Source organism: Cetorhinus maximus, chromosome 27 (genome assembly GCF_964194155.1).
Source record: "Cetorhinus maximus chromosome 27, sCetMax3.hap1.1, whole genome shotgun sequence".
Taxonomy (NCBI): Eukaryota; Metazoa; Chordata; class Chondrichthyes; order Lamniformes; family Cetorhinidae; genus Cetorhinus; species Cetorhinus maximus.
Window position 1 is genome coordinate 31,354,524 of NC_135905.1, and position 21,064 is coordinate 31,375,587.

The window sequence follows — 21,064 nt, forward strand, 5'->3', positions numbered from 1 at the left end:
AAAAAAATCACCAACTTCATCAAGCTTCAAGTCTCCATTCTGTATCATTTCTGAAAGAAAACAAGCTAATCTCAAGAACAATATTTAAAATTAGGATAGGAAAAATGTAAATCGACATCCTTCAGCTATAAAATAAAACTCAAAAGGAAATGATTACCTCTTCAGATTTGTGTGCCGCTGCTGAATGAAGTTAGCCCCAGGGTGTACTTCAGGTCCACTGCGTACCAGTTTCCTCATGAGTTCCAGGTTGGCTTTTGTGACCTGTTGTAAAAATATTTCGTTGAATATGCTTCAACAGATACTTTCTAATAAAAAAAAATTCTTAAAGGAACTCACCCTTTCGGGATACGTCAGGATTTTTGCCACATGCACTGGAACCGCTACTTCGTCGATACGCAGATTAGGATCAGGAGAGATTACAGTTCTGCTGGAAAAATCCACTCTTTTTCCAGACAAGTTTCCTCGAAATCGACCTAAAGTTTTATTTTGAATAAAGGGTTACTGTTTAGTAATAAAAAATTCCTCCTGTATGATGGCTGTGGTGTATTGTTAGCATTCTGAGTGGCTTATAACCTAAAAAGCTTTTTCAGTCTGACAGACTGCAATAAATAATTTGCTTCAGTATATTGTTTTGTCTCAACCTCTGAACTTGAATGGTTTGTTTTTTGGGCGAAGAGGGTAACGACAGAAATCAAGATAGAATGGAATTTAATGAAGATCTTAATGTAGGAGAACAAAGCACAAGAAAAATTAGCCAAAGGAATCAGAAATTCCTGAGGGAAGTGAAACCAACCCAAATACAGCCAATCTTTTTTAAAAAAAACTCACTTCTATGTAGCAAACTAAAACTTTCCTGCTTCTTAACTGCCCAGTTATTCAAAGAAATTCACAGATCATGTATTTTTATGGCACCTGAATTCACGATCCAATTTCTGAAGATTTTTCTAACCTCACTGGGTTTTGGAATGTTGTATCGGAATGCTGTAACTGCATCAATTATGGAGACACTCTAATGTGTTTACCTTATTGAGCCATAGAAAAGCATGTTCACACATTTATTTTGCATAATTAACTGAGCTTTCCTCTATTTATTTCATGACGTATAACTTGCCTGGCCGAGGACAAGTGGTTGACTTGCTTCCCAAGTCTCTGACAATGTCACTAGATGTCCGGCAAAAACAGTTTGGGTGATTAAGCCTGATATTTTTTCCTCTCATGTAGGATGTTTATGCTGTTTCAACAATGCCATGGCAAGCAAAGTATTGTGTGATGAATTCTGTTGTGCCATCCTTATGCATTTCTATCTTTTCAGATGTCGCACATAATTTAAAAAAATTTGTGAAGTGGCATGGAGATTTCACAAAGCTAGATCAAATCATAAACTGTAAACTAAATGCTTCCATTTTGATAAGTGGGTCTAGTTAGGGAAAAAGCAGATTAATTTGAAATGTTAGCTGCTGCTTCCTTGATGGGAAAAGGCATCAACCATTAAGGTGCTTAGCATTATTCTCCTCCAATAATCAAAGTTTAAGGGAAAAATTACATTATTAATGGATAAAAGACATTTTCAATTGAAAAAGATTATATTAAAAATAACAAAAAAAACTATTGACAGTTACATGATGTGTTATATAATCATCCTTAATATTATTTGGATCAAAGTAAATTTAAAAATATGCAGCCTTTGCTGCTGAGAAATCGAACGTCTAGCAACGTTCTGCACAACCCTCTTCCTTTTTCTCTCATCGTCAACGAGGATACCACTGAATCAACTAAAGATCAAAAAATGTCAAGTAATTATGAATTTTGTTTCATTCTGTTTGGAGATAGATCCTTTAACTATTTAACAGAAATAAGTTCACTACATTGCCAAGTAACCTACCCTGTTTTCCTTTCAGCCTCTGCACAAAACCCCTGGTCCATTTCTTGGGTGCCATATTGAGAGGAATGCCAGAAAGCTCACTATTGATGTAAAGTGCGCACTGTAATTGTAGGAAGTCCCAGTCTTCCATGATCATCTGCGTCTTTGCTCCAGACATTCGATGCTGAGGAAGCAAGAGAGTTCATGATCTAATTCTGTGCTCTGGAGTGGAGAGCTGCTGATGGGTTTTGAACTGAAGTTTACAAATAGACTATACAGCAAGAATTCCATTATTTTAAAGTACAATTCCATTTCCCTCATTTTATAATCTTCACAAAGACAAAATTAAAGTATGTTTGATCTAACCATTTTCAATCCAATTCCATTGTACAGAGTCCCAGTGTTCAATTCACTAAATCTGCCTGTGCCTCTGTGAAGCAGTCCAAGATATCTTTTTCACATCAGTTACACTATAAATGCCAGTTATATCTCTGTTTACCTAGAACATCTTTTCTCCTCATACTTTAGTTCTTTTAAATTTTCTCTTCTTTGTAACTTCTGTCTTCTATCACGCAAATATTTAAGATATTCACACATTTCTTTAGTGATGTATCTCTTATCTTTTTAAAGTTTATGGTATAGAGCAAGATGAAATCCATTGTATATTGGGTCAGAGGAGAGTACTTGGATCAGGTGCAGATGATGTTGGGAACACACTTAAATGAGACAAAGTATTTGGGCTGGGCAGGACTCAAGTATAGATGCTGAGAGGAAGTGGAAAATTTGGAAATGGAGAGTGACACCATGCCACAGATTTGGCTTTGGGGGCATCTGTAGTATATCTGTTCGGCGAGGGAGTAATAATTTCCTCGTAGGGAGGACGCACAGTGAAAAGCAGAAAGACTATATAAGAAAGTTTTCTTTTGTGAAGTACAAAATTTGCACAAGAAAGTTAAAAAAACAGTTTCCTAATATATGTTTCACATATACTGGTCTATTATTTCAAGCTAGTGAAATTATTGAATGTTAAAAATGCAGAAAATAAAATCACAGTGGCCACAAGATGGTGTGTGGATTTTGTTGAGAACAAGTCTGAAATGTTTGCATTTGTACATTATGGTGGATAGTTATTATAATTATGAGGTTTAAAAGATCACAATGTTTTGGGACTGTGTCTTTAAATGTAAGGCAAAATGAAAGAGGTCATGTGACCTGCTCTGACGTCTGCCTGACAGCAAGCCTGGGTGGTTTTTTGTTATAGATTAAAGGGGTCCCAGAATGTTTTACTGCGAAGAAGATGTAAGGTGTTTACACTTGCAGACAGTGGCAGCAGCCCGTGTGCTAACACTGGACTGGGAGTCTCCAAAGTCCCAGAAAGGTGTTGAAAATAAAAACAGAATTAGCTGGAAAAACTCAGCAGGTCTGGCAGCATCGGCGGAGAAGAAAAGAGTTGACGTTTCGAGTCCTCATGACCCTTCAACAGAACTAAGTAAAAATAGGAGAGGGGTGAAATATAAGCTGGTTTAAGGGGCGGGGGGTGGTTGTAGGGACAAGCAAGCAGTGATAGGAGCAGATAATCAAAAGATGTCACAGATAAAGGAACAAAGAGGTGTTGAAGGTGGTGACATTATCTAAGAGAATGTGCTAATTAAGAATGGATGGTAGGACACTCAAGGTACAGCTCTAGTGGGGGTGGGGTGGAAAGACTGACAGGGCATTACAGGTATAGATTTAAAAATAATGGAAATAGGTGGGAAAAGAAAAATCTATATAAATTATTGGAAAAAACAAAAGGGAGGGGGAAGAAACGGAAAGGGGGTGGGGATGGACGAGGGAGTTCAAGATCTAAAGTTGTTGAATTCAATATTCAGTCCGGAAGGCTGTAAAGTGCCTAGTCGGAAGATGAGGTGCTATTCCTCCAGTTTGCGTTGGGCTTCACTGGAACAATGCAGCAAGCCAAGGACAGACATGTGGGCAAGAGAGCAGGGTGGAGTGTTAAAATGGCAAGCGACAGGGAGGTTTGGGTCTTTCTTGCAGACAGACCGCAGGTGTTCTGCAAAGCGGTCGCCCAGTTTACGTTTGCTCTCTCCAATGCAGAGCAGACCACATTGGGAGCAACGAATGCAGTAGACTAAGTTAAGGGAAATGTAAGCGAAATGCTGCTTCCCTTGAAAGGAGTGTTTGGGCCCTTGGACGGTGAGGAGAAAGGAAGTGAAGGGGCAGGTATTGCATCTTCTGCGTGGGCATGGGGAGGTGCCATAGATGGGGGTTGAGGAGTAGGGGGTGATGGAGGAGTGGACCAGGGTGTCCCGGAGGGAATGATCCCGACGGAATGCCGCCGGGGGGGGGGGTGAAGGGAAGATGTTGAAGATGCGGTGTTGAAAATGTTGGCCTGTAAACAGTTGTGCTTTAAACTGTCCATTTACTTCCAAGATCAAAGAGAGTTGGGGTCCAGGGATAGCTAAGCAGCATTTCTACCTGGATACAAGATCCATGTAATTCACATTGCCATGGAAAAGCATGCCGAGGAAGCTATTTCAAAGGTCAGGTTACAGGCTTTCCTAAAATATTACTGAATATTGCAGACAGTTGGGTTAGTCTGCCAGGTTTCGGGAGAAAGCAGCTAGAGGCCGAAGGTCTCTATGATTCACTGCACCAGAACACAAGTGGAAGCTTGTGCTCGTTAAGAAAAGACCAAATTTGCTAGGAGTTAAAACAAAGTTGGGAGATTCATCTGGCTTGCACGAGAGGGAGGATCTCCAGCAATACTCTCGCCGTGAAGGGCAGTTCTGGGGTTAGTTACCAAGCTGAGAAAGGAAAAGAACAGAAGTAAACTCAAGGGAGCTAAGGATCATTTTGGACTGATTCTGGGAGAAATGAAAGTCTACTTAAAGGGCAGTGAAACCTATATATGATAGTGGTTTCTCGGTTGTGCTAAAAATAAGGGGGGTGGTCTATTCCGTTCTGTAGTTTAAAGTATAAGCTACTTACAAAAATAGTCTTTAATCAATAGTGCTTTTAGTCTGTTGAAGCAAACCTCTTCAAACATGAAATTTGTTGCATCATCCGTTCAGCTATTACCTGGAAGCTCGTATTTGTTTTAAAACTTTTTTAAAAAAGTTAACGGTCTCTACAGGGATAATTATACTAATGACAAAATATATCAAGAGGACTTGAACCTGCTATAATCATCCACGACTAATGTCCCAACACTATTTTGTTATCAAGTGTGTATCTTCTGTACTATACACAAACACTAAAATTTCCATATGAAATACATAGGCCACGTTTGAGAGAAGGAAATAAAGCCACAATCACACTCGTACTTTCGTTTCCATTAACCTGATACCAAATAGAGCTCCTCTTATGTTGTGATGACTCTAAGGGCAGAATTCCCCTCCCCCACCCCCGCTGGGGGGGTTGTGCAGGGGCGGGCACGAACCTGATCGGTGCCCCCGATTGGGTCCGCGCCGCCACTTTACGTGGGCATGTGCGCAAAAGAGTGCAGAAATCTCCCTGAGCCTCAGGGAGATTAGTTTAAGTTTTAAACATCTAAATAAAGAAATTAAAAACTTTTAAAATATGTCCCCTCATGAGCTGGGACATGTGAATGAATTTTTAAAAATTTTTTTACTGAATTTTTAAACACTTCATGAAACCTCATTCCCCCCCGTGGATGAGGTTCCATGAAAAATGCGAAGCCCACCTGGGCTCTTCGCCTGCCCCCCAACCTTAAGGTTGGGCGGGCAGCTCATTTTATTAATTCAATTAGTTTTTAACAGGCCTTTGACAGTTCAGCAGGCGCGCAGCTGAGTCAGCGAGCGGGCCCCACCCCCGCTCATCGACCCGAAAATTCCTCCCTGAGTAAACTTTGGAACATCAAAACTATTTCCTCTCCAGGGGATATTGGTCTGAATCAGACTTAATGCTAAAGGGATTTTCACGGCAATGGTCCGAGTTCAAATACAGCCCATTCTAATAGTCTGGAAGTCTGGTCAGTCTCTGGCTGCTCGTAACACACAATCTGTAGAATAAAGCCAGCAAAGATTAAGCACAAACTGCAATACGAAATAGACAAAACCCGGTAGGAGGGCTTCTTTGAAGAAATAGAGATTGCTGCAGTTGGGTGGGGTGACGGGGAGAAAGACGACTAATCAAACTTAGGTCAAGAACCAACTGAGTAAAAGATAGCTTCACTTTGCATTTGGGCATGCTTGATACCTACCGATACTATTTGTAAAAATCTTCCATTTCCAAGATCCCTCAAGCAGAGACAAAATTATGCCCAAAAATCAATGTAACACAAGCACATTTCCTTGGCGTTACGCACAAGTCAGAAGATATGTCTCTTACAAGGACTGGAACAATATAGCACAGCACAATATATTATTCCACAGCTGGGGAAATATCTGTCCTTTTAATGTTCTTAAATACAGACATACTTTGGCAAAGCAGACTTCACCCTCTTGATGCTAGTGAAATTTCTTTGGAATTATCAGTTTCCTGTGTTTTTTATGTATAAACATGTAATTTTAGATCAATAAGAATTTGCATTTAAATAAAATTTGTAGATTAAGTAGAATACCTCAATTCTGAAGGATGTCTAAATTTGCATAAGGACTTAAGAAAATCAGTTATTTGAATGATGTACCATCTTATAATGCACATGGGGAGACAATTCTCTTAAGTCAAATAAATTCTAATATTCAAACAATTCAAATTGCAAGGTTATTTAATTTGACTACACAGTCCTACATTTGATCCATTTGTTTTAATTCCTACCACTGACAGGAAAGAAGCTACTTTGCAAGAACTGGAAATACACGGGGTATAATGGCTGTTGGGTAGGAGTGGAAACCTTTGTTAATTTATCTTTAACTTACCAAGGGCACTGAGGAAAGAGTCAATTGTTAATATCTATATTAAATGTTACACATTTTTGACTACAGGTTACAGACCATTCCTACATATAAAACCAAAAGGTAGGTATGGAACAAATATACTCTAGGGACAGAGACAAGCTTACATCTGTTTAGGCTGATCTTAGCTAATGTTTTACATTTACAGAGACTGTCTTTTTAAGAAAAAAATATTTGGGATCTGTAATACTTATTTTAGAACCCTGTTAAGGATGCAAAATGTAATTGTTATTATATTGTAGCAATGATCAGTCCACTTCAGTTCTACATATTAAACAGTGCATGCTCATCAGCAAATATTACATCATAATGCTGTACAAAATGTTAATACTAGAAACATGGCCTGACCTTTTTAATTACATCATTTAGGAAGATAATTTCTGTCAGCTTCATGGTTAGATCATCTTCATTAGTCCCCGATTTCAGGTCACTGACCACTGAAGGCCTGATACAAAGTGGAGGAACCAATAATCGAGTAAGGACTAAGTCTGCAGGCTTCCCTGCTTCCAGGTTCATAAGAAGCAATGGGATATCTTCTGAGGGAATCCTTTTGAATATGTTTAACACCACAAGAGGGTTTAGATTCTCCTGAAAGGAGAAGAGATAGCAAGTTGTACTTTAAAAATACATTTCTTTCAGATTTCAGTGATGTATAATTAATGCTACATTTAGAAATCTGCAAACAAACTTTAACTTTTAAGAAAATGATGTACTGTAATGAAGTACAGGTTAAAGTATATATCAAAGATGTTTGTGCTTCGCACAATGTACATACCTGTCAATACTCAAGATAAAACATTAGCTTCATGAATACCAAACAAAATTTCTTACTCACACACATTTCCAGAACTGCTTTATCCAATTCAGGGTCGCGGGTAGTTGGAACTATCCCGACAGGCAATGAGCGCTAGGCGGGGTACACCCAGCCCAGGAGAGGACGCAAGTCCATCATAGGGCAAACACTCACGCACACCAAGGTGAAATATACTGTAGCCAATCCAACTAACCAGCATGTCTTTGGTCAGTGGAAGGAAACTGGAGCACCCGACAGAAACTCATGCAAACACAAGGAGAACGTGCGATCTCCACACAGACATCCGAGGTCAGAATTGAAGCCGGGTCCCTGGAGCTGTGAGTCAGCAGCGCAAACCACTGCGCCACCATGCCGCCCAAAATTTGTAAACACTAATTAATAGATTTACTAAAATTAGAATGTTAAAGTTAATTTTATTGCAGAGTTGATATTCTCCTTAATGAATTGTTATATTGATTGCTGGGCAGCTTCACAAACATAATTCTCACATTACCTAATGAAACAACCATACCAATCCACTGAACTAATACAATGATCCAAGAAAGTTGATTTTGGTAATAAGAAGCAGAATTTGTATTCAAGAATTTGAATACCACAATACTAACTTGAGCTCTTCCAAGCAATGCCTCCACCTCTTTGTTATGTTCTATGGCTATATCAAAAGACTGTAGAAAATCTGATACCACGGGATCCATCACTTTCTTATTTGTCTTGTACTTTTCGTGAATAATTTTCAATAAGCCACATTTTTTCACAGGACCTATTTAAAACAAAGTGCCAATATTTTTAACTTGTTAGAACATTGAAATACAAATAGCTGACCATTTTGAGATAAGGGCATAACAAATTTTTAAGTACTTGGCATTTATATAGTGCTTTATTACATTTCAGAAGTGCCCCAAAACACTTCACCTTGAATAAATTACATTGTACACTCACAATATGGCATTGTCAAACAGCAAAACCCTAACAAAGAACAAAGTGGTGAATGAACAATTAAACCGTTTTTTGGTGGTCTCGGGTGAGGCAGGGATGTTGAAGGGACAACCTATTCTTTAAATTTCCTTGTCTGTGTTCAATAAAGTCCTGAATGAACTATAAGAACAGGTAAAGGGGGCCTCACTTTAATATCTCATCCAAAGGACAGTGCCTTTGGCAATGTTGCCTTCCTTCAGCACTGGAGTATTAACCTAAATTATGTGCTCAAGCCTCAATGTGGAACTTGAACCCATGACCTTCTGGCTTAGAGACAAAACTACTACCAACCGAGCCAAGCTGACACTTCATAAAGTCAGCGATTTTAAAATTGATTTATTTTTCATATGCAGAACATTTCAGTTACAGAATATTTATTTTCAGGCAGGGATCCTGTTGAAAAATAAGAACAGCTCATTTGGTTGACTTCCTTCTTAACCTGAAGAACCTTTAAAAGTGTAGTAGCAATGCAAGATTTTCTGATTGGATACGAGGTTTCTTATCAGATGCTACTGACAAGTACAAGTAAAGCTTTCTTTTTAAAAGATTACCAGTCTAATCAAGATTCTTCTGTACCCTGCCCAAATGCCCGCTGTCAAGACTTTCAATTGTTTTCAGGCAGTCATTACTACATTTTGATAACATACTGCATTCATAATTCAGAAGTATTCCTCAATCTCTCGTATCAGCTATCCAGCCAATGCAGAATTATGGAAAAGTTTGTGCTATGGAATCTTGTTACAAACTGGGGTACAATTTGAACTAATATCAATTTTCTTTTGAACATTCAATCTGTCTGTGTTGAATTCCAGCATAGTTACAAGTAAATAATGGAACATGGAGCGCATCTCACTGCACCACCCAGCTATATTCCATAGCTTACAAAAGTCATTTAAAAAAAAACATTAACATGTAATCACTCTGATGCGTAAAAAGGCAGAAAAATGGTTGATATAGTAACTGAAACTTTAACATTTTTTCCATAATTAATTGGATACCAGTAGTTTTACAATGGGCTCCTACCATTGAAGGATCCACAACATAGACAGAAGGTCTTTTTCCTACATTTTTCAGAGACTTTCTTTTTTAGGCCTCGCTTCTGAAGATAAGTTAAACCAGGTCGTTTCAAAGTATCTAGAAACAGCTTCTTTTCTTCTTGAGACAGCATGATATGAGAACATGTTTTACAGATCATCTGGGAAAAGAAAACAAAGCAAAGCATGATCAGTTCAAATCATCAGCCTTCTGGGCAGCTGCATGCCAGTCTATATGCAAGACACAGTGGGCTGGATTTTTAATCCAGGGTTGGGAAGTGGACATGGGGACTAGTTCCAAGTCCTGATCCAGCACGATGTGCTTTAGACATGCCAACTGCAATTTTCAATGCTCCAGCCAATTAAAGACCAAGGAGCAAGCTCACTGTCCAATCAGGGACATGGGCAGGCTCCTGACATTGGAGGGCCAATAGGTGGTCCTGTAGCACTCAGGTCAGCAACCCCACTGGTTGAGGTGAGGACTGCAGATCTGGACATGCCTCCAGTTGTATTTCACTGCCTGCAAGTTTAACTGATTTTTTAAAAAAGCCTCAGCGGCCCGGCTGTGATCCTGGATGGGTAACCCTTCTAAGGGATGGCCAGCGATGGCCTGGCTACCGTTATGGGTCGGGAGGGGGAGAAATTGGGTTGTCCATTGCTTGATCCATCGTGGTCCAGTACGATGTGGGTTGCCAGCACTGCTGACTGGAAATCTATAGACTTGTCCTCACAATGGGCTGCTGATCTGACCCTGAGCCTGATTGATCTGATCTTTCAAAATGGCCTACAGTCAGGATCAGGGCAGAGAAATGGCATGCAGGCCAGCGGTGCCAAATTGTGTGTCCGCCCACCTTTCTTAAAGTCCAGCTCAGTCAAATCTGCATAAACTAACTCAAAAAGACATTCATTGAGATGGAAAAAACTTGCATAGTGAAATATACAGGGAGCACTCTGTTTATCATGAACACTCTAAATCACAAACTAACGAAAAGTCTTCAATGTACCAATAGCTTTTACAACTTAAAAAGAAAAGCACACAGGTCAGTGTGAGGGTGCAGTGGTTTGGTGAAAGAAACAGTTATTATTGAAGGGGGTCCTCTTCATCCAGCCACTGGGAAACCACTCCGCCGTTGGAATTGAATTCATGACTATGTTAGGGATAAAACTGTTTCTCAGGCACTGGGTAAATAGCTTTCCATTCATCAAAACCTATATCTTTCACAAAACACATTGTTGCTCACACCAGCCTCCCTGCAAACAGTGAGAGGGGACATCTTTTCTTGAATCCGTACTGTGTCCAGACACTCATCTTGTGGCTGCTCACAGCTCCTCTCTCCCTGCCATCGTCTTCCTTCCTTCAATTTCTGATAGTGGATCTGCTCCTTTGAGGAGTTTTGGTTTTGGGGGGGTGAAGGTGGATGGCTGTCGAGGTCTCCCTGCTGCTCTAGTGAGTTGAGCAGCTCATAAGCCCCACCTAACATTGTCTTCCTGCACACTCACTGCTCAACCAGAAAACTGCAGCTTCACTGCGAATGTGGTCTGTTGTGCTTTTCTTTTCAAATGTTCTCAATCTGTTCAAAATCTTGCCTTTACAAGCTTCAATGGCACAGCCTGCCATCTTGTTTCTGCTTTTTTGCCCTATGACTGCGCTAATGCTGGTTAAGTAGAACTAAAAGACCCAGTTCAATAGTCTCTGCTCCAAATGAGAGCAGCTTGGAGCCAAACAGGAATTTAGGCTGCTAAACTAAGTGAATTGATCTGAACACTGGTGAGGGCTCTTAGTAATGCTGCAGCTGATTATGTGCTAATCATAGGCCTGAATCTTCTGAGGAATGGTAATCACCAATGGCTGACACTCCGTTCCCACTTTTCTGCGCAATGCTGGAGCTCTGAATTGTTGGCTGGGACCTCCTATCCTGGTTTCTCCAAAAATGCGGAGTGTACCTGAAATGGTACTGAAATTGTAGTGCTGGACCGTCGGAGGAAGGCAAGCCACATCCCTTATTTAGGGTACTAGCTGGTAAGTAAAGAGTTTAAATGTCCCAAAGCTTCTTTAAAAAGCTACGGAGAGAAGGTGGGTGGCTGAGGTAAGGAGGTAGGGTGGCAGGTGGGGAGGTGGGTATGGCGTCAGGTGGATGAGTGGGTAGGTGGGTTGAGAGGTAGTTGGGCCCGGACGGGCTGTCAGGTCAGGCAGGGAAAATCAGGTGGTCGATCAGGTCAAGTCAGGGCAATCCGGAGGTTGAGGGGGGGGTCAGGCATTGCGGTTAGTTTAGGATAGAGTGGGGGATTCAAGGGCAGAGGGGTCAGTGAAAGTGATTGGATTAATTGTATAGTTACCCAGATGTTAAAACAAGGTTTTAATCTGACAAACATTTCCTGGGTAACTATCCAGGTAAGTAAATGAAGACTGTCCGAAGTCTCCAACTAAATCAGAGTTGGAGACTTTTTCGTGAGTCCCAGGGAGCAGGGAAATTGCCCATCAAAAGTTCAAACTTCCCCACTAAATCCCACGGAGTCAGTGTACTGGGACTTCCATGGGGTCCCGTAGTGGATCTTCCGGGGTACGTCCGGTCTCCGTCAATCCGGAGGCTGGAAGATGTGGACCTATATTTCAGTTGATTCTTCAAGATTGCTGGAAATATTTTTACATTACATAAAATGACCATTTTGAAAATAAGGACACCTGTAAATAAGGCATATAGTTTTATCTTTGCTCAAACGCAGATACATCCATCAAAGTGAATAATAGTAAATACTTTGATAATCTCTGCCCGCTTTTTTCCACACAGTGACAACATCAAACACTTCCATGCTGGTTTATGTCACTGTATCACAGGTGGCCCAATTCACAAAGTTCAACCCAAAGTTCAGAGAGCTTCCTGCTGCATTATGACATTTCCATTTTCCAAGCTCCTTCCTTTGAGCCAGATTTTAAACCCTGACAAATGAAAAAAAATGCAGACAAGTGGAAACTAGTAGAATCTAGTTTCAGAACACAGGGCAGTTTGTCCTTCACATCTAAACAAGTGACTTTTGTGTAGTCAGGATTTGAGTCAAATAGTATGGTCCAAAGTACATTCTGACATGATGCTATTCAGTCGCCTTCAAATGTTGGTAAGATGTGTAAAATCTACTCAATTTACTAAGGTAGTTTGTACAAAAGCTCCCCCTATGGATATGAGATTTTTAAAGGTTATGCCCTGTTTATCATCATTATCGGCTTTGCCAATGCCTATTTTTGCTTCCCAAATGCCATCCTCCAAGGTTAGGTTGTGGAAAGGCTACCAAACACATCTGCCCCACAGTAAACCCTGCTTGCCCAGTATCGCCATGCCCCAATGGATCAAATTTAAAGTTTTACTCTCTTCATGGCCTCATTCTACCCTGCCTCTGCAATATTTTCCAGCATTGCTTCATTTCCCGTAACCATTGTTTCCCTGTGCATCTCCCTATACTCTCCACTTTGGATTCTTTTTGTTGTCTAAACCCTACTCTCTCTCACAAACACTGTCTCTCCACCTCACTGCCCATCTTAAAAGGCCACATTAAAATCCATCTCTTCCACTGAGCTTTCAGCTATCTTTCCTGATTTTCCATTAGCGATTCAGGACTAGTTCCTTTTTTGAAGTGTCAGGGCTGTTTTTCTACTTGAGAGGCTCTACATAAATGAAAACTGCTCCTATTATTAAATTGTACTTGTATTCACTATTAAAATTCACTATTCACTAAAATCTAACATAGATCAGCCACACTTTTCCTAACCCTGCTATTTTGTTTTTCCACAAATGATTTCTAATGTGTTGTAGCTGATCATTACCACCATGAATTTTCAACTCAAAGCCCTCCCAGAGAAGAAAATTAATAGGTTCCTCAAAACAGTGAGTTACAGAGTATGGCCAGGAAGCTGCTAGAGTTGGATCTTTGTGGCTACATGTTAAATTTTTGCCTGGGCTGCAAGATCTCACATCCAGAGATTAGACGTTGCACTGATGAGGGGACCAAAAGCTAACCGTTTGAACATCTGGACCCCACACAAAATCTCAAGAGTGAAGTCCAGAAAGTTAATTGTATTGCAGTACCAGATTTGTACAATTGAAGCCATTTCACTTTCATTAAATTTTTAAAGATATAAATCATTTATGAAGTACAATGCTAGGCCATTTAAGAGATTATATGCTAGCAATAGAGAAAAAAATCATGGGTGTGTTTTTCAAGACCTGTTCAACATAACCTTCTGGGGGGTTAAAAACCTAACAGTGAAATTGCCACATTTAAGGCAATCACCCACAATGCTAGGAACATTGCATGCTTACGCACAGACATTCACCCATCTACTATAACCATGAATGTATCAGAGAGTAGTTATCAATCTGTATACTTTCCCTACTCTGAATAAAGAACACTTAAGGAACCAATTTGAATCCCATAGACTGCTGACCAGCAAGTACTGCAGTAGTCAGCACATTAAAAACAACTGTATGTTACTTCTCCTTACCTGCAAGATTCCAATAATTGCTTTAAAATAACCAACATGGAAACATGGTAGCTCCAAGTCGATGTAACCATAGTGTCCAATGCAATCAGCCAGATTCTTCCCACATGTTTCACATGGGCGATCTTTCTCACTAGTTCCCTATTGAGGTACAAGAGTTGAGCTAGATTAAGAACAGAAAGTACTGCTGCAGCTGTTAAGTGACAAAACATACTTTAATGGAAAAATTTGCTTAAATACACTTAAATGTATTTCCTTTCTGAGCACAGTGAACTCACTGTTTGACACTTTGACACTAGAGGGAAATGGGATTCGATGGAGAAAAGATGGACCCCTCAATTTACAATTGACACTTCGAATAATTAAACTGCATCCATTTAACTTCAGAAAGGACAAGCACTATATAAACTATCATTGTGTTAATTAGCAACATTATTTAATCATTTCATTTCAAAATGCAACTTCTAAAGATAGTTATCTTATCCTACTTAGTAAAAGGTGCCCTTTGCCAACACATTGGTATGAACAGATTGAGCTTACCATGCGATGGTCCAGTACACCATGTGACAAAGGAGTATGGCTGTTATCCTGACTATACAGGTTTTTGCTGACTACCTGGATGTGCGCTTGCTGCCGCATCTGTTCTGCAGACTTCATCCCAAAACAGATGTGGCTTCTATGTGAGAAAGGAAACCAAAAGTCATTACGGTCTTGTGTACTGTATTTAACAAGGACACAGGTCAGCCTGAATTAAAAAGATGTAAGCTGTAAAATAGCCATTTTAAATTTACTTTCTATTATATCGTTCAGACAAATATTGGTTTAATTATCTGCATTCAACACTGTTGTCAACAGACCACCTATAACCCCAGAACTGCACTTGATATGTCAAGTACCTTCTTCGTCAGGTACCCAACATTTGTTCTACTTCATGACTGCACGGTTTACAAAGAATCACATTTTAATCAATCAAAATGGATAAAATTTATTGAAGCACAAATATGGCAATTCTACGCAAGCAGTTAAGTTTCTTATGCTAGTAAGAACTTTCCTGAGTGAACTTTGCAGGCCCAGCAGATCTTGGCCTTTATTCCACCAACAAGGAAATAGTGAGAACTGATCCTTCAGGCCTGTACAACTGAAATGGCCAAATCCAGCTTTCTAAAGTAAAGGGCTCGGCACGATGCTGAACTCTTCTTCCGCCGTCTTCGTCTCCGTGCTCACTTCTTTGGGCAGGAGTCCTCTCCCCGTTCAACGGATCCTTTTACCCACCTCCAATATTCTCCCTCCACCTGGACCCCTCCCTCTGGATTCTTACCTTCTCTTGATCTTTTCATTGAGAACTGTCGGCGTGACATTAGCCGTCTCAATTTCTCTGCTCCTCTCACCCATTCTAATCTGTCTCTCTCTGAACTTACTGCACTCCGTTCTCTCAGGTCCAACCCCAACATTGTCATCAAACCCGCTGAAAAGGGTGCTGCTGTTGTTGTCTGGCGCACTGACCTCTATCTCGCGGAGGCTGAGCGTCAACTCGCAGACACTTCCGCTACCTCTCCCTGGACCATGACCCCACCACTGAACATCAAGCCATTGTTTCCAGGACTGTCACTGACCTCATCTCCTCTGGAGATCTTCCTCCCACAGCTTCCAACTTGATAGTCGCCCAACCTCGGACGGCCCGCTTCTACCTCCTACCCAAAATCCACAAACAGAACTGTCCCGGCAGACCGATCGTGTCAGCCTGTTCCTGCCCCACGGAACTCATTTCTCATTATCTTGACTCCCTTCTCTCTCCCCTTGTCCAGTCCCTTCCCACCTACATCCGTGATTCCTCTGACACCTTACGTCACATCAACAATTTCCAGTTCCCTGGCCCCAACCGCTTCCTCTTCACCATGGACGTCCAATCCCTCTACACCTCCATCCCACACCAGGATGGTCTGAGGGCCCTTAGCTTCTTCATTGAACAGAGGCCCGAACAATCCCCATCCACCACTACTCTCCTCCGTCTGGCTGAACTTGTTCTCATACTGAACAATTTCTCCTTTAACTCCTCTCACTTCCTCCAAATAAAACATGTGGCTATGGGTACCCGCATGGGCCCCAGCTATGCCTGTCTCTTTATGGGGTATGTGGAACATTCCTTGTTCCAGTCCTACTCCGGCCCCCTCCCACAATTCTTTCTCCGGTACATCGATGATTACTTCGGTGCGGCTTCATGCTCTCGTCTAGACCTGGAAAAATTTATTAATTTTGCTTCCAATCTCCACCCCTCCATCATTTTCACATGGTCCATCTCTGACACTTCTCTTCCCTTCCTTGATCTCTCTGTCTCAATTTCTGGTGATAGACTGTCCACCAATATCCATTACAAGCCTACCGACTCCCACAGCTACCTCGACTACAGTTCCTCACACCCCGCTTCCTGTAAGGACTCCATCCCATTCTCTCAGTTCCTTCGCCTCCGTCGCACCTGTTCTGATGACGCTACCTTCAAAAACAGTTCCTCTGACATGTCCTCCTTCTTCCTTAACCGAGGTTTTCCACCCACGGTCGTTGACAGGGCCCTCAACCGTGTCCGGCCCATCTCCCACGCATCCGCCCTCTCGCCTTCTCCTCCCTCCCAGAAACATGATAGGGTCCCCCTTGTCCTCACTTATCACCCCACCAGCCTCCGCATTCAAAGGATCATCCTCCGCCATTTCCGCCAACTCCAGCATGATGCCGCCACCAAACACATCTTCCCTTCACCCCCCCCGGCGGCATTCCGTAGGGATCGTTCCCTCCGGGACACCCTGGAGATCCCAACTTTGTTTTAACTCCTAGCAAATTTGGTCTTTTCTTAACGAGCACAAGCTTCCGCTTGTGTTCTGGTGCAGTGAATCATAGAGACCTTCGGCCTCTAGCTGCTTTCTCCCGAAACCTGGCAGACTAACCCAACTGTCTGCAATATTCAGTAATATTTTAGGAAAGCCTGTAACCTGACCTTTGAAATAGCTTCCTCGGCATGCTTTTCCATGGCAATGTGAATTACATGGATCTTGTATCCAGGTAGAAATGCTGCTTAGCTATCCCTGGACCCCAACTCTCTTTGATCTTGGAAGTAAATGGACAGTTTAAAGCACAACTGTTTACAGGCCAACATTTTCAACACCGCATCTTCAACATCTTCCCTTCACCCCCCCCCCGGCGGCATTCCGTAGGGATCGTTCCCTCCGGGACACCCTGGTCCACTCCTCCATCAACCCCTACTCCTCAACCCCCATCTATGGCACCTCCCCATGCCCACGCAGAAGATGCAACACCTGCCCCTTCACTTCCTCTCTCACTGTCCAAGGGCCCAAACACTCCTTTCAAGTGAAGCAGCATTTCACTTGCATTTCCCCTAACTTAGTCTACTGCATTCGTTGCTCCCAATGCGGTCTCCTCTACATTGGAGAGACTAAACGCAAACTGGGCGACCGCTTTGCAGAACACCTGCGGTCTGTCCGCAAGAAAGACCCAAACCTCCCTGTCGCTTGCCATTTTAACACTCCACCCTGCTCTCTTGCCCACATGTCTGTCCTTGGCTTGCTGCATTGTTCCAGTGAAGCCCAACGCAAACTGGAGGAACAGCACCTCATCTTCCGACTAGGCACTTTACAGCCTTCCGGGCTGAATATTGAATTCAACAACTTTAGATCTTAAACTCCCTCCTGCGTTTCTTCCCCCTCTCTTTTGTTTTTTTCAATAATTTATATAGATTTTTCTTTTCCCACCTATTTCCATTATTTTTAAATCTACAACTGTAATACCTTGTCAGCCTTTCCACCCCACTCCCACTAGAGCTGTAACTCTTTCGAGTTATCAACAGATCGCATGTAGCTCTTTCGAGTACATTCACAGTTCTTGGTTTCCGGGAGTGGGACATGAACCCACAACCTTCTGATTCAAAGGCGAGGGTGCTATGAACTGAGCCACAGCTGACACCTCCACTAGAGCTGTAACTTGAGTGTCCTGCTATCCATTCTTAATTAGCACATTTTCTTAGATAATATCACTACCTTCAACACCCCTTTGTTCCTTTTGTCTGTGACATCTTTTGATTATCTGCTCCTAACACTGCTTGCTTGTCCCTACAACCACACCCCACCCCCCCTCAACTTCTCTCCCCCCACCCCACCTTAAACCAGCTTATATTTCACCCCTCTCCTAACTATACTCAGTTCTGCTGAAGGGTCATGAGGAGTCGAAACGTCAACTCTTTTCTTCCCTGCCGATGCTGCCAGACCTGCTGAGTTTTTCCAGGTAATTCTGTTTTTGTTTTGGATTTCCAGCATCCGCAGTAGTTTTTTGTTTTTATTTCTAAATATCCTGGTACTTCCAATACTGCAACGCGGAGGGTTAATAAGGTCTGGGAGACATTTTGCTAATAATTTGGCAAAAGCACCAACTCAATGAAGTCTGTTCAAGACAGGAGGGGACCAACATACAGTGACATTCCCAAAATAAACAAGGCCAAAGTAACACTTTTTGAGACAAAAACAGAATTACCTGGAAAAACTCAGCAGGTCTGGCAGCATCGGCGGAGAAGAAATCAGTTAACGTTTCGAGCCCTCATGGCCCTTCGGCAGAACTGGAGCATAGTTAGAAGAAGGGAGAAATATAAATTGGTTTAAGGGGGGGGGGGGGGGGGGGGGTGGAGAGAGAGACATTGAGGGTGTGGTGTGGTGACACCACACCACACCCTCAATGTCTCTCTCTCCACCCCCCCCCCACCCCAACGCACCTTAAACCAAGTTATATTTCTCCCTTCTTCTAACTATGCTCCAGTTCTGCCGAAGGGCCATGAAGGCTCGAAACGTTAACTGATTTCTTCTCCGCCGATGCTGCCAGACCTGCTGAGTTTTTCCAGGTAATTCTGTTTTTGTTTTGGATTTTCAGCATCCGCAGTAGCTTTTAGCTTTTTGTTTTTAACACTTTTTGAGACCTGCTGTCTCAGAAATTCATTTGATGTTACCACTAACCCAAGCTCTTCTATTATCCCGTAGAGTTTCAACACTCAGTTGAATCTTAAGCTCCCCAGCAACCCAGCCCAAACCACTGCTTAACCCCAAAGTTCTCTAGTCCCGCACCTCCACCCCCCCAAGATACCAGGTTTGGTTGCAAAATGACTGAAGGAATCACCCATGTGTACTCTAAATTAAATATAATGGACAAGTCTACACCTGGCCCTGCCTTATCCTGGTTTTCAGGTCACTGTAGACATGAATGTTTGGATGGCTGTAATAATTAATGGATCAATTAAATACTTCTACTATTGACACCTACTGTATCTCCCCCTACTCCTGTTCAGCCAAGCCGTCACCCGCTATTCCTACCACCCCCACACACCCCCTCCCTTCCTTCCATCTATTCCATATTCCAACCTCTACAAGCTTTGCCCCAGCCCCCTCGCCTACCTCGAACCTTCCTCTCCCTCTCCACCCCCTCCCTTACCCCTCTCTCCTATCCCTTCTCCCTCCCATATCTTCTCACTCTCTCATCTGCTCCCCCATCCTATGCCACCACTCCCTCCCCCACATGCCTTGCCCCCCATGTCTCCACCCCCTCCCGCCCCCCCTCTCATCTGCACCCCTCACGTCTCTCCCCTGCCCCCCCCGCGTCTCTCCCCTGCCCCCCCTCACGTCTCTCCCCTGCCCCCCCGCGTCTCTCCACTGCCCCCCCCGCGTCTCTCCCCTGCCCCCCCCGCGTCTCTCCCCTGCCCCCCCCGCGTCTCTCCCCTGCCCCCCCCTCACGTCTCTCCCCTGCCCCCCCCCGCGTCTCTCCCCTGCCCCCCCCGCGTCTCTCCCCTGCCCCCCCCCGCGTCTCTCCCCTGCCCCCCCCCCGCGTCTCTCCCCTGCCCCCCCCCCCGCGTCTCTCCCCTGCCCCCCCCCCCGCGTCTCTCCCCTGCCCCCCCCCGCGTCTCTCCCCTGCCCCCCCCCGCGTCTCTCCCCTGCCCCCCCCCGCGTCTCTCCCCTGCCCCCCCCCGCGTCTCTCCCCTGCCCCCCCCGCGTCTCTCCCCTGCCCCCCCCGCGTCTCTCCCCTGCCCCCCCCCGCGTCTCTCCCCTGCCCCCCCCTCGCGTCTCTCCCCTGCCCCCCCCCCGCGTCTCTCCCCTGCCCCCCCCCCGCGTCTCTCCCCTGCCCCCCCCGCGTCTCTCCCCTGCCCCCCCCCGCGTCTCTCCCCTGCCCCCCCCGCGTCTCTCCCCTGCCCCCCCCCGCGTCTCTCCCCTGCCCCCCCCCGCGTCTCTCCCCTGCCCCCCCCTCGCGTCTCTCCCCTGCCCCCCCCCCGCGTCTCTCCCCTGCCCCCCCCCTCACGTCTCTCCCCTGCCCCCCCCCCTCACGTCTCTCCCCTGCCCCCCCCCGCGTCTCTCCCCTGCCCCCACCCCCCCGCGTCTCTCCCCTGCCCCCCCCCCCCCGCGTCTCTCCCCTGCCCCCCCCCCGCGTCTCTCCCCTGCCCCCCCCCCCGCGTCTCTCCCCTGCCCCCCCCCCGCGTCTCTCCCCTGCCCCCCCCCCCGCGTCTCTCCCCTGCCCCCCCCCCGCGTCTCTCCCCTGCCCCCACCCCGCGTTGATGTCGCTTCCCCAGATGCCATCCCCCCCCCCACACATCAATGTCTTCCCCCGGCCCCTATTCTCTCCCCGCACCCCCCCCCCCCAGACCACTCCTGTCTGCCCCCTCCATGCCTCCCGCTGCCCCCCCCCCCCACTGCATTCCCCCCCATGCCTCCCAACCATGTCTCCCCTCCCCCCACACACCCCCTTCTTACCCCCCTCCCCCCCCGAAGTTGCGACCCTCCCACTCACATTTTCTTGGCCACATCTGTCTCCCTGAACTGCTCCTTCACCATGTTGATGCCGGGAATGCGGACACGCACCGCCCGCTCCAACCGCCGTGGCTCCGGCTCCGGCTCCGACCTTCCACCCGCCCGCCCGCAACAGCGCCACCCGCCC

The 21,064-nt window shown here is 44.4% G+C and overlaps 1 protein-coding gene across 2 annotated transcripts in view; it reads right to left on the reverse strand.

Moving 5' to 3' along the window:
• Nucleotides 1-21,064, reverse strand: part of polr3a (polymerase (RNA) III (DNA directed) polypeptide A) — a 60,619-nt gene extending 39,555 nt beyond the window's left edge. For both annotated transcript variants that reach the window (XM_078531024.1, XM_078531023.1), the window contains exons 1-9: nt 20,918-21,064; nt 14,636-14,771; nt 14,099-14,236; nt 9,593-9,764; nt 8,200-8,354; nt 7,129-7,368; nt 1,883-2,045; nt 337-473; nt 158-261 (exon numbers count right to left, since the gene is read on the reverse strand). In XM_078531024.1, coding sequence (XP_078387150.1) covers nt 158-261; nt 337-473; nt 1,883-2,045; nt 7,129-7,368; nt 8,200-8,354; nt 9,593-9,764; nt 14,099-14,236; nt 14,636-14,771; nt 20,918-20,961 — 1,289 coding nt within the window. In that variant the 5' untranslated portion in view covers nt 20,962-21,064. The remainder of the gene's footprint in view (nt 1-157; nt 262-336; nt 474-1,882; nt 2,046-7,128; nt 7,369-8,199; nt 8,355-9,592; nt 9,765-14,098; nt 14,237-14,635; nt 14,772-20,917) is intronic.